At 42.4% G+C, this 14,428-nt stretch overlaps 1 protein-coding gene across 1 annotated transcript; it reads right to left on the bottom strand.

Annotated features, from left to right (window-relative positions):
- Positions 1–983: 983 nt before the first annotated feature.
- LOC310861197 (uncharacterized protein) lies at positions 984–11,857 on the bottom strand. Its single transcript, XM_083768546.1, has 4 exons — positions 11,743–11,857; positions 3,178–3,248; positions 1,308–2,450; positions 984–1,233 (listed from the first exon to the last, which is right to left on the bottom strand). Exon 3 carries the CDS (start codon positions 2,390–2,392, stop codon positions 1,403–1,405), a length of 990 nt encoding a protein of 329 aa, XP_083624672.1. The 5' UTR covers positions 2,393–2,450; positions 3,178–3,248; positions 11,743–11,857; the 3' UTR covers positions 984–1,233; positions 1,308–1,402.
- Between the last annotated feature and the right edge of the window lie 2,571 nt (positions 11,858–14,428).

Consider the following 14,428-nt stretch of genomic DNA (forward strand, 5'->3'; position numbering starts at 1 on the left):
TTATCAATGCAAGAGTTAAGTGTAACGCAGTAGATGTGTGAAAAATGAAAACGTGCTGCGTTTTGAGCTTGTAGGGCAGCAGTGGCTCAGGGATATAGTGGCTGGATGGTAATTGTAAGGTTGCCAGTTCGAACCCGGGCTCCCCCAGAGTTAGTGTCGAAGTGTCCTTGAGCAAGATGCTGAACCCCTAATTGCTCCCGATGTGCTGGTTGGTGCCTTGCATGGTTTCCGCTGCCATCGGTGTATGAATTGGATTCCAATACCCAAAATCTCGGCCACTCGCTCACTCACACTCGTTCACTCCAGCATGGCAGTGTTATGGTGAAATTGGTGAGCTGCTGAAATATGTGACAATCATGTAGACATCACATAATGTCAGTGTCCGAATGCAAATCGTTGCAGTTTGTTCATTAGCAGAGTTCAACCTAGCGGTATTCAGGCCACATTATTTAAAGACCTCCATGTAAGTTGTGTGAAGTCCACAAGATGGTAACATATTTCGGCAGGTCACCAATGCTGGAGTGACCGAGTGGGAGTGAACGAGTGGCCGAGATTTTGGGTATTGGAATTTGGCTTTAGGCCTGCTTGAAAGGTGGATTTCAGGTCTGTTCATAAGGGTGTCGCTCACTTTTTAGTTAGTCAGGTATGTGTCTAAGAGGTGATTATTCCATTTAGACCTGATGTGAGGCCGAATCTAAAATCTTAAATATTTATTCAAAAACAACAACCCAAAAATGGGTTCTAGTCTTGAAAGGTAAAAACCTGACCTTACAATATGCACTACATATTGCTTTGAGCACTTGGATGGCCATTTAAATCCTTGCATTTAAGTCATTTGAAACTTTAATAAAAAAAATGAAAGGTACCATCTGGTTCATACAGTAAAGTTACATTTATTTCCTTACAAGCCTCTCTAACAACACGATGTACTGTCAATGTGAGTGTGGTACAAAACAAACAGCAAATACTGGGTGTGGTCAGAGTGAAATATGGACATCAGTTTATTGATTTGAGCTCACTCTTTTGTGGTCACTAACAGACAAACTTTGCGTATGCTACATGCCTGGCTGTCACTTTTGGAGCAACAGAAAGCTCCTGTTTGTATGAGTAAAGGTATTTTGTGTTGTGTATTGTATATTTTAATGTATTGTAAATTTTGTAAGTTTTTATTCACAGGATTGTTTGGAACCAATGTTTATACATTTGTGTCAAAAAGCAACTAACTAACTAACTCTAATTAGCATAGATTTTAGGCCCGACCCGGCCCTAAAATGTCGGGTCGGGTCGGGCCTGGTCGGGTTCATTACATACATTAAATTACATTAAATACTCACAGATAATCACAGATGTTTTGCATTTGAACAGAAACACGTGATACCCGTCTAAAGTTACTGCTGCAAAATTAAACCTGACTTTCTATCGAAGCTAAAAAGTTTCCAAGTTCTTCTCTGAGCTTCTCAAGCTCCTCGATGGTTTGCGTACAGTGCCTCGCAGACCTTTCAAAGCGAGCAGCGGCCAACGTGTCTTTGTGTTTCGTGGACCCGGCCGTGGATTCAGCGAAAGTTCTCTTCGTGCTGTCGACGGCAGCCAGAGCGTTCCTGCTGCGCCTGGCGATGGCCTGCACCGTGGCACCAGGATCGTGGAAAGAGTCACAGATCGTTTTAACGGCCTCCAGCTCTTTCACAAGCGGGTCGATCGTTTCCTGGAACTCCTGCACGATCCTGATTTCCATTAACTCAATGTGGCTGGCTTCGGCAGCTTCAGCCCACAGATTGATCGGAGCCGCTACGACCAGAATCGCAATGGTGGCCACGCGCAGTGAGGCGTGGTAGTACCACTGCACCGAGCCGCCTGACGATATGAGCGCACCGCCGATTGCACCACCCACAGCACCTATGGCCGCGCCTCCGGCCGCTCCGCCCATGACGCTACCGAAAACACCATGGATCGTGTCGACCGCACCGATACCGTCGAGCATCGTGTCACAGGCCGCCGTCACGACTCCGACACAGGCCGCGCCCATCACACCAGTAAAAATGTTTTCAAAGGCCGTTGCATCAGTAAAATATTTTTCACAGGCTGCCGCCACGACTCCGCCCCAAGCTCCGCTCATTGCGCCGGTAAGCGCGCCGACGCCCGCGCCCAGGACCGCACCTCCCATGGCCACGCACAGGCTGGGCAGCTTTCTGCCTGTCCGAGATTTGGGACACGCGCAGAGAGCGACGGCCAGCTCTCTATACTTGTCGGCGGTCGCTCGAAGACGGCAGCCTTTGTCGCGAGTGAAGAGAGCGACGAAGGACACAGCGCTTTGTGTGAGCCTCCCCTGCAGGACGTCGTCGGTGTGAGACATGGTGCACAGAGTAGACTGGAGTCCTGGGTTTCCGTATCCCATCAACTCCAAGGCCTTCACATATAGGGGAAGTCGGGTAGTAGTTTTGGCAGTTTCCACCCTGTGGTCCCGTTGTATCAGCGATTCAGCGTGCATGTGAACACAAAGAGATAAACAACACACATGATGTAAATGATTTTGGTTTAGCCGAACTTAGAACACCAAAATGAAAGTAGAAATATATGTTCTTGCCTTTGATATATTATGGAGCTTCCTTTGCCAGCTTTATCAAGCCCCCCTCCATACAGTAGCCTATTAGCATGTATTGAAAGCCTACAACTAAATGTACACAATTTAACGACTATAATGCACTGAACGAATGCCAAATAAACATGGGGAGTTTACTTCATGTTAAAGGCAGACAACAGAAGCTTGTGTGTGTGTGTGTGTTGTATTTTCCATTCATTTGAATACACCAATGACGCTGAATATATGCTTTGTTGTTGCTGAATCCCATAATAAATACATACTGTATAAAGGCCTATTCATACTCCAGTTTTAGGTTATAAGGTGACCACCGAAAACTACAACATGAAGTCACGCCGCGGTGGTAAGAGACTCACCGCTCACCTAAACACTATTTCTCTGTTTTTACTAACGTTTCGGTGATCACCTCATCACATAAAACTGGAGTATGAATAGGCCTTAAGGCTCATACATAGTCTGGATCTTCGGTGGTGGGGTGACCACCGAACTACAACATGACGTCACGAGAATCCAGACTATGAATGAGCCTTTAAATCCTTGTGTAAAGACTATAAAAGAAGAAAGGTGAAGACAAGTCATACCTTACATCTGGATGCACAGCCTGTAGTGATAGTCTCTGAAGCCAAACTATCTCTTCCACAATCTTTGAATGCTTTGAATGAAAGAGAGAGAGAGAGAGAGAGAGAGAGAGAGAGAGAGAGAGAGAGAGAGAGAGAGAGAGAGAGGGAAAGCATTCAGATCTTTGAAACAACGTTGCCAGATTTCACGAGATAATCAAGCAAGCAGGTCTACGAAAACAAGCCCAAAAAGAAGCAACTAGGGAAATAAATTGATCAAACTGTATTGTTTGTTGATTTAGAGCACTGGTTCTGAAACATTTTCATGTCAAAGACCCCTAAATTAATATGCATTTGGCCGCTGACCCCCATCAGAAAGATATTTAGTGCCAGGGACATGAAATGTTTCAACATTTATTTATTTTTTGAAAACTGAACTACAGCAACGCACATTTGCAAGCGACTTTACAGAAAAACAAGCCCAATGTCGCTTATAATAAGCAAACATGGCAAGCAAGCCATTCATAAATGATATGACCCAACCGGTATAGAGACTATTGTGTGACACCACACCAGGTGAATTCTTTCTGTGGAATGTGTCCTGGAGCAGAATTCCTAAAAGGATCAGTGGTGGAAAGTAACTAAACATACATTTTTGTCCCATTTCAAGTTTGAAAACTTGAAATGGGACATTCTGCATAATGATTACTTTTAGTACCTTAAGTACATTCTTTTTCCCGGTTTTGTGATCCGGTCGGGAACCCTCAATCTGAAACTTCCTTCCCCTCAAACCGATTTTTAGGAAGTTTCAGATTGAGATTTCCTGCCTGATGACTACAAAACAATGACTACAACATGACTGTACGAGTGTACGATATAATTTGCTCCCGACCGGATCACACTGCAATTTTGTAACACAGACCAGGCTTCCTTCCGAGGTGGAAAGGCATGGTGACGCGAGGTTAGGTCAAGACTGTTGAAAGGAAAAGAGGGCGCTGTTATTCCTTTATTTTTTGACGATGGGTTCTCAGATTGGTTGACAGGGAACGGGGAGCGAGATGGGGGGGGGGGGGGGGGGGGGGGGGAAGACACACAGCAAAGTTTGTCGGGTTTGGAACTCAAACCCGCAACAGACTGATGCGCCGATGCCAATACCTTTGTACCCAAGTGACCCAAGTACCCCCCAAGTGACCCAACAACAAGACTTGGGGGGAGGGGGAGTTGGGCTGCAGGAGGTGTCAGGGAGACATCCCTGTTCACTGCCTGCCCGCCACCATGCAGGAGATGTTCTGGGTAAGGGGCGAAACATCCATGAATGGTGGTCCCCAGCAAAACGTTCTTTTTTGGTATGTGGTCAGGTTTATAGGCCTGGGGAAGAGGACGCCCCTGCCATGCATATAGTCCACCGTGGGCACCGTTGGAGGTGCGACAGTCCTCCTAGCAGGAAGACCATCCTTCTGTATGAAATAATAATATGTTGTATTAATTTTGATTACCAGACCTTTACTAGAGTATTTCTACATTGCAGTATTGATACAATTAAGCTTCATCCACGTTCAACCATATCTTCATGTAATGCCAGATGGAGCTGGCATGTGTTCCACATCTTCACTGTCCATGGTGCTACTGTCGTCATCTCACGGAGTAAGCAAAACAAACTGCCACAGCTGTTCTCAATAAACACTTTAAGCTTCTTAAATGCTGATGAAAGTGCACGGCTCTGTAGCAGATGGTTTATTGTGTCTTGATTAAGAGAGGCTGATGATTAAGACTGTTGTTAATGAGAGATGCATACAGTCACATCCAGAGGGTCCAGGTCAGTGCTGCTGTTACGCCTCCCTGACAGCAAGACGGTGTGATTTTACATTAAACAGATCACTTTGATAGCAGTTAGCAGCTGATTAATTGTGGATGGGTTTTTTCTCTCTCCCTCTTTATTTTTTAAACAACCGGCATCAGGAACTAAACCGAATGAAAACAAATGGAGTTGTGCATGTATGAAGAAGATGACATCTAGATTTTTTTTTTTACAAGAGCAAGAGCTAATATGAGCAGAGAAGGTAGGGCAGTGAGTGTGCGTGTAGTTATTTGTATGTATAAGTTTCATATTTTAGTGATTTAACGTTTTAGTTCACTTAACATTTTAGCTACAGTTGATTTAGTCGACTTCTAGGACTAAATGTAGGCCTACGTTAGCGTCGCAATGCCTGATTTAAACTTAGCTGTGTGCCTAAAATAACCGATAGTGAGAGTGACACCCATTAATTATTTCTATTTAGGCAGGATGAAGTATACATTGTTTTATGTTATTACAGTGTTTTATATTACATTTAATGTTTTACATTTACATATGTCTGTTTACATTTGTAGGCAGGATGTATGTATGTATGTTATATGTTTATATAACAGTCAGGGAGGAAAACAGTATAAATATTATATTTCAGGTAACATGGAGGTAAAACAGTATTTGTACCAGTAAGACGCCCTGAGGAAGAGAAACGAGGGTGAGGTCACGCTGAAACAACATAACTTCTTAATCTTAATGCGGTAAAGTTGAACTATTAATCTGGGAATCATGTACGCAGATCCAGTATGTCAAACCATATATGGCTATCCAGGGTTTGATGAGTTCTGTGTCGTGATCTTCATATATGGAGATCCAGGTGAGGATAGTCAGCTCCACATATGGAGTTGTACCAAGTTGTACCAACTTGGTTAGTTTGCAAGTGTGACTCGTGTCGTGGCAACCACCCTGGTTATCATGACACTGCATGTCACAATATATGGCCATATATTGACATCGTCTATGTCCCAGTGCGAAATGATCTGTTGATGAATAAGTACCCGATTAAGACAGATGCCTTCCTGTGCTGGCGCGCCAACATGGACATCAAGCCGGTCACAAGCCACCATGCAGTCAGTACCTTACCAAGTACTGCACCAAGCACGAGCCCTCTTCTGAGACGCTCAAGGAGGTTTCGAAGAAGTTGCATCACCAGCTAGGTCTGGTGATGCATTTGCCAAGGCACTGGTCATCTCTGTGGGGGATCGCGACTACATATATCATATGCCCATATATGGAGATCCCTGATGATGTCACGTAATGTCACGCATGACCATATATGGAGGTGTGACGGACAAGAGATGCAGGATCTCATAGTAAATAATAGTATTAAATAATATAATGCTTTATATTATTTTAGGCATCATGGAGTTAAACAGTATCTTTCTGCTGCTGCTCTGTGTCACTCTGTGTATCCAGCCCGGATCCTGTAGCAACACAACAGGTACGTGGACTGCGCGGCGCACACAGTCTAGGAACATGTGAGATGGTTGCAGATCATCGATGTAGTGTTGTAGTCATATGTAGTAGCCTACTCGAGTGCGGTCTCGACTCCACATTGTCATTTACTCTGTCTCGTGCACGCTGTGCAAGACCTACGCTGTAGACGGTATCATTTTTTGGGGGCCGGAAGTTGTGGGAAGTTGTGTGTTGTGATTGGTCGAAAAAATATCGTATCCAGGGGAAATACATCTGACGGATGTTCCGGCCCGACACTTTCGCCAATACCGTCTCTGCCTTAGGTTGTGACCAGGCTTTTCTCTTCGTCTTCGCAGATGAGTAAGCCTGGGACCGAGGCTAGTCTCGTGTCAGTCTCGCTCATAATTTGAGGTCTCGACTTAATTGGACTTGCTTTAGGTGGACTCGACTACAACACTAGTACTGTATGTATAGTATTGTGTACTACTGTTGTGTATGTTATATTTATAGGAACATGTGAGGTGGTTGCTGCTCATCGATGCTGCAATAAGAACAAGATTGAAGAACGTTCTCAAACTGTCAAATGTTCCTGTTATCCTGGACAGGTAAATCAAAATTGAATAGAATAATTTAAATTACCGTAATTCAATATAATATAATTAAATAATAAGAATCAAATGTATGATTACCTGGACAGGTGGCAGGAACCACCAGAGCGGTGCCGTCCTGTGTTGAAGGTAATACTTATATTAAAGGCGTAGTTCAGATTTATTTAAGTTAAAGCGTAGGACACACTTGCCATTAATACAGTGGTTTGTATCGTTTACCTATTTCTACCATGTAGCTCAACTTTCGTTCAATTTTGGACCCACTGTCATAATTATGGAACTATTCCTGGCAAAAAATAGTTCCATGTGAAAGTTGCTCTATATGGTAGAAACAGGTCAACAATACAAATTACGCTATAGTTTTGTGGATACATTTATTTTTAACGAGTTGCCCCCAGAGTCCAGATCCCAACCAAAACCAGACCAAAACTCCCACCACGGAACTCAGGCGATCAATTATTACCTTACAAACACTATATTAAGGGCAAGTATTTCCTACAGCTATAAGTCCAAAAATGTGAACTAACCCTTTAATGGCTCCATCGTAATAATAGTATTTATTATGATGTTAAAGGGTCCATCGTATACATCAGAGGTTCTGGTGTCAGAACAATGTTTAGGTTGTTACAATTTAGGCATTTAGCAGGAGCTCTTAAAGGAGAATTTCGTGCTTGAAGGCTTTCTCACCTTTAGTTGTTTAGACCTCATAAAAGTGGTCCAGTTGTTATTTTGTGAAAAAAACACATGGTTGGGTAGGGCAGCTTGTTTTTTTTCACAAAATAACAACTGGACCACTTTTGAGGACTAAACAACTGCAACTAAAGGTGAGAAAGCCTTCTAGTACGAAATGATCCTTTAATCCAGATCAATTTAGAACAGTACGTGGTAATACATCAAATACATATAGAAAGTCATCAAGGATAATAAGCAAGCAAAGAACCTGATATCTGTCCAACAGTAGATTATCTGTACAGTGAGGCTATGAGTATACATTAAAGAGTGCTACGTGCTATATCTACAGTGTTATAAACATTATATTTTAGGGTCCATTGTACATCAGAGGTCTTGGTGTCAGAACTATGTTTATGGTGTTATAGGGTCCATCGTACGCCAGAGGTCCTGGTGTCAGATGGAACCATGTTTGGTCTCCGAAGAATGCAGAGTTCTCCCGGACCTCAGTGGCTGGTCCTGCATCTCTGGGAACAAAGTGAGGACCACCAAGGTGAGGAGGTTCAGGGCTGGGTGTGGGTGAGACTACATTACAAATGTCTTGCTAAAGGGCTAATTAACCAGGGGTTAATTAACTGACAACATTGTGTTCTTTTGCAGGTGACACGTTAACGCTGACATGACAGACTGTCATTCTACCTGACTAGACTTGAGGACACCGACTAGCGCAGTGGTTCCAAAACCTTTTTAGCCTGTGACCCAAAAAATAAATGTTATGTCTCCCAGGGACCTAAACGAGTGAAAATAGCCGATCTACCGCTCTCACAACGTGTTGCTTTACGTCATGTTGTGAGAGCCGTAGATCGGCTGCCGTCACTACTTATTAAACATTTGGGGAACGTTTGGAAATACCGCATTGGAGCGCACTCGCCTAGTTTGCATTGTACATTTTCGAACGTGCCCTACTTTTCTAATCATTAGAAAACAAAGAAGATGTAAGAAATTCCATACATTAGAATCTAATGTATGGGATTTCTTAGATTTTTCATTCATTTCTTCATGAAATTACTGAAGAAAAAAAACAAACAATGAATTTAGTTTTTAATTCGTGAAAATGTTTGCTTCCCTTTTTTGGGAATGTTTTTTGAAAATGTTTTAAAAATGTAGGAAACGAAAATAAATAAAGGGACCTATAAAAATCTGTCCGCGACCCAGTTTTTGTTTTTCAGTTTTATAGTCTACTGAAGTACCACCTCAGATAATATTCTGTACCACCATAATAACTGCACTTTTTGTTCCATTCCTAAGCCAATAATGCTGCTGCTCTGATAAAACACTAATCACTAATCAGCACAACTGATGATATTTCTAATGTTATAAATTCTCAAATCTTCTATTAAGCTGGATAGCCTAATATTTTTTTTTTTTGATATATATATTTTTTTGCGGCTTACGCCTTTTATTGATTTTTTAAGGGACAGATAGTAGGCTGACAGGAAACGGGAGAGAGATGGGGGGATGACATGCGGTAAAGGCCGTGTCGGGTTCGGGAGTCGAACCCGCGGCACACCGCGACTGGATCACCAGTCCGGTGCCCAGACCGTTACGCTACGGCCTGGGCCAGCCTAATATTTTATTCTCCTTTTTTGGGCGACTTCTCTGTGTACCACCAGAGGAGGGCTCAAGTACCACCAGTGGTAGTAACAGTGGTTGGGACCCTCTGTACTAGACTAGAGGACACTGTACTGTCATTCTACCTGAAGCCACTAGAGGACACTGTTGACCACGGTAACACTGATATAATGTATGTATTGATTCTGGAAAACTTTCAGTTTTTTTCAACCAAGGTTCATGTTTTAGGTTGTTATTAGAGAAAGTAATAGATGAGTGTTCATTTTTTTTCATTTGCTGCTTTCTTTCGTTTTAGTGATTTTTGACAGGGGGCATTCGAACATGGTCCGACTCCTAATTATGTATTTATTTTACAAAGAAAGTGATTTTTTTTTTGTATTATTTACTTAGTCCTACTAGACCCCAAGAAATTATAACTGGCCAGAAAATATCACAGGATCTATTACATATGTGACATATTGAGCCTACTACACACAGTATGGCATCCCAGTACCTCTACCTTCACATTCAGTAGATACTGTGATCTTTTGTGGCAACATGTCATATTGGGGTCTAGTAGGACTATAGTAAATATTAATAAATACATTTTGTAAAAAAGGATGTATTTGCTAAAATCGCTAAAACGAAAGAAAGCAGCAAATGAAAATAAAACAACACTCACCTTTTACTTTGTCTAATAACAACCTAAAACATGAACCTTGGTTGAAAAAAAACTAAAGTTGTCCTTTAAGTCTAACCACTTTATTATTATTTGTATGTCAACTCTTACATGTATCCTGTGTTTGGTTCTATTTATTTTATGTCATTGTTTTTTATTTTATTAGCCTAGTCTATTTTAACTGTATACATTGTTTGTTTATTGTATAATTATTTTATAAGCATTCTTACCATGCAGTTTGCGTTTCCTCAACAAGGATAAAAAAAATAAAGCTTTATTTTATTATATTTTATTCCCTGATGGAATTGTTATCATGAGGAATAACATGCTACAGGATTCAAAACCACAAATATTATTTCCTGAAGCCTAAAACCTGCAAACTGTAACTTTCGTTAGTGACTGTTCCAATATGTATGGTACAGTATATGCAATACTCTAGGACACTGGTGGTTTCCATACTCAGTTTATGATAACAATGTAGGCATTTATCAGACACTCGTATCCAGAGAAGGGAACAAAGTGGCTTTCCGACGCAACGCCACTCTGACTATGTGGCTTCTGCGTGCAGTTAGGGTTAGGGACAAGGTTAGTATTGAGTGCGTCGGAATGGCTCTGCATTCTATGTGATCCTATAGTTTACTGAGACACTGTCTCTCTGCATTATATAGTTCATTGAGACACTACACTGTCTCTCTGCATTCTATAGTTTACTGAGACACTACACATTCTATCTGCATTCTGTGATCCTATAGTTTGCTGAGACACTACACTCTCTCTGCATTCTGTGATCCTGTAGTTTACTGAGAAATCTGCATTCTGTGCTACACTGTCTCTCTGCATTCTATGTGATCCTATAGTTTGCTGAGACACTACAGTCTCTCTGCATTCTGTGATCCTGTAGTTTTCTGAGAAATCTGCATTCTGTGCTACACAGTCTCTCTGCATGTGATCCTAGTTTTTTTTTAATAAACCATAAAAAAGCATCATTGTAGAAAAATAAATAGGTTATCCATCCACATAAATGTTGCCTCAATCAGGCTAATGATAACAGATACTATTACCATAAATACCAATAATGCAGGCACATGGTAGGCCTGTAGCCTTGTACTCGTCATTGAGTCACCTGCAGTATAGGCCTGAGCTAACAAAATAAATGGTATCCTATAAAATGTAATTACTATGGGCAGGGTTTGGATGACAATATAGCCTTTGCAACAGATAACAGATACAAACATTTATATATTAGATTTAACTCTTTCAGCGCCACCTGGTGGTCACCAGTTTAGGCTTTGAGTGCCAATTCTCCCATTATAAAGAAATAAATAATTTGTAATTATATTATGCATGTAATGTGCATGTCATCACCTGTACACCAGATTAGAGGAATTTTCAAAATATTGATAAAAAATAAGAGAATATAAAAAGAATCCCAAGGGATCACGTCTTGACGTCCGTGGCATCCGGTACATAATTGGCAATTAGACGTCTTGACGTTTATGGCCCTTAAACTGTTTTTAATAATCGATTTTTCGATCCCATTAACGATTAATAAAAACATAGGAATCCATACAAACCCACACATGTGATTTGATTTACAAGCCCACATGTGCAAAACATCCTTATATCAGTTCAACATGGCAGCAACCGACAGCCTAGTCGGTTGGTATGTAAAAAAAAACTGAATTCTGGTCCAATGTAGTTCTTATTTAGTCACAAGTCCCGTCCCCTTTATATTATAAACACGTGTAAAGTATAAATACCTTGTTGTCTCCGCCATGGCGAAGGCGTGGCTGAGGTCAGGTGGTCAGTGGTTCAAGGGTCAGGTTTCATTCAGGCATCGTCTACCTCTCTGCATTGGTTGTGTTCCACACCCGGGATTCCAACCCTGCAGGTCTCCCACGTAGAAAGCTAACATCTTAACCACTAGCCTAAAGGGGAATATGCTCTATGCACAGCAACCATATCCATATTGGACAGAAATTGGACCTCTTCCTTAATTACTTCCTTCATAGGTGTTGCCAATTTGACTAATAAAGGCTCTGTTCCAGTTTGTGTAGCACAGTGGTTCTCAAACCTCTTACTAGACCCCCATATCTCGGTGTACAAATGGAACCAAAATGGACCCATACACTGTCAGGATTTCACACCCAGCCGGACTCTGTTTGACCAGAATGGAACAGAGCCTTCATAAATATCATTAACTGACTCTGTTTGACCAGAATGGAACAGAGCCTTCATAAATATCATTAACTGACTCTTGTTTGACCAGAATGGAACAGAGCCTTCATAAGTATCATTAACTGACTCTGTTTGACCAGAATGGAAGAGAGCCTTCATAAGTATCATTAACTGACTTTGTTTGACCAGAATGGAACAGAACCTTCATTAGTATCATCGGTAACACACAAGGAATTAAGATAAGATGAGGTCCAATTTCTTTACAATTTGGCTGCATAGAGCTTATTCCTCACTCGGCTCAACAAAGTAACAGCATGCATGTAGATCCAGTGTCCAGGCTAAGACTGTTTTATTCTATTTATTTTGTTGATCTGATTTCAACAATAGACCAAAAAACATCAGATTTGTGTTGCCAGTGTGAACGTAGAGCAAAGGCAAACAGACATAAATACACAATACAATAAATACTAATAAATAAATAAAACAATACAATACAAATCGGGAAAAGGTTGAGGAATCAAGACTCAAAATGCCCTCTTCTACCCCCCTTCTCCTCGATCAGCAATAGCAAAAACACATCTTTGTACATTTCTTACATTTTTTTTTACATAAAGTTGTAAGTCCTTGATTTAGTCAGTGAGTTGAGTTTCTGTTTCATAAAACAGAACGTGTTATGGGTTATGGTTAGGGTAGCCTCGGAAACTACAGGCGTTTTGTTTTTAAAGGAGAAAAAGAAAAGCCAGAGCGAGCTGAGCAGTGGGAGTGAACTTTGTATTTCGGTAAACCAATAACAGAGGGGTGTAACTCCAAATTTGGTGACGTCAGTGATCTCCGCTGCATTCTACTGGGGAGGGAAGGAGGGGGTGGAGGGCCCATAGGTTGGTCAACCCTTCAGGTTATGGTTAGGATTAACCATACATGTAGGTTTCTAGTATTCTCACGAACAGAGGAATGGTTCCTATTGTTCTAATGAACTGGGGACCTTCTGACCAACTGGAACGGACCATCAGGCCAATGTGGTGGGAGGGTGTTGGTGGTTCTGTATGTGGTCTTGTGGACTGTGGAGGTCTATTTACTTTAATGTAATGAAGGGTCTAGGAATGCATGCATGGCCCCTGGGCCTTAGTGGCAGATGTAGGGGGATTCACCACTATGCCTGCAGGGTCCCTGGGTTTAGTGGTGGATCCATCCATTCATCCATCCATCTTCAACCGCTTATCCCTAGTCATGCCGCGGGGGCAACAGCTCTACCATTCCCATCAGAATTTGGAGATATAAACTCTCTAACTAACTCATCCTTGTTCTGCTTGGGGGTCTGCTTGGGGGTCTCCTTCCAGTGGAACATGCATCGAGGACCTCCCTAGGGAGACGCCCGAGAGGCATCCTAACCAGATGCCAGAAACACCTACTATCTCTAATGGAGATGCTAGCCACCCATCAATCTGAGAAAAGTCATTTTGGTCACTTAATATCCACGACCTCATTCTTTCGGTCATGACCCACACTTTATGACCATAGGTTAGAGTAGGAACGAAGATTGCTCGGTAGACAGAAAGCTTACGCTAGTGGTGGATGTTGGGGGATACACCGTTATGCCACATAATTGGTCCGATTCACTAAGCTGTTTACACCCATATTTTAAGACATCTGTCCTCTGTCTGTCCTCAAGAAGACATCTGTTCGGGGGTGCAGTCATTAGCACTGTCGCCTCACAGCTAGAAGGTCCTTGGGTTCGATTCCTGCCGGGGACGCTGTGGGCACTGGAAGCGTGTTCTCTCCTCCACGTCATCAGCGCCCATACCCTAGGTGGGGTTGGCAAAAGGGCCTTTCTGTGTGGAGTTTGCATGTTCTCCCCATGTCCCCTATGGTAGGTACCCTCACAAAAAACATGCAGTAATCCTGGTCTCTATACTGCCTCCCCGTGGTCAGCCGGGGCGCCTGGCGAAGGGGAAAGGAACTGGTTGGAATAGCGTGTTCCTTCCACACGATACGTCCAACTGGGGAAACTCCCCACCTGTAAGGTGATAAGAAGCTGCTCACTCCTCGTGCATTGAAGGAAGCATGAGCTCAGTTCAGGGCTCTCCCCAGGTTGGCAGGGGGAGAGTAGCGCCCAGGATTACAGCTTAGGCATTTGGCACCAGGTGAAAAAATAGGGGTTACAAAATCGTCACGTGAGATAGCCATCTGTCCTGTCTGTCCTCATATAAAAGAAGACATCTGTCCTCTTCGCATAATGAGAAGGGAAGTGCCTCTAGAAGACATCCAGGT

The sequence above is a fragment of the Protomyctophum parallelum genome (assembly GCF_964188405.1).
Source record: "Protomyctophum parallelum genome assembly, chromosome: 7".
In the NCBI taxonomy this organism is placed as follows: domain Eukaryota; kingdom Metazoa; phylum Chordata; class Actinopteri; order Myctophiformes; family Myctophidae; genus Protomyctophum; species Protomyctophum parallelum.

Coding starts and splice junctions, on each gene's coding strand:
- LOC310861197 (XM_083768546.1), bottom strand. CDS start 2,392: ATGGGATACGGAAACCCAGGACTCCAGTCTACTCTGTGCACCATGTCT.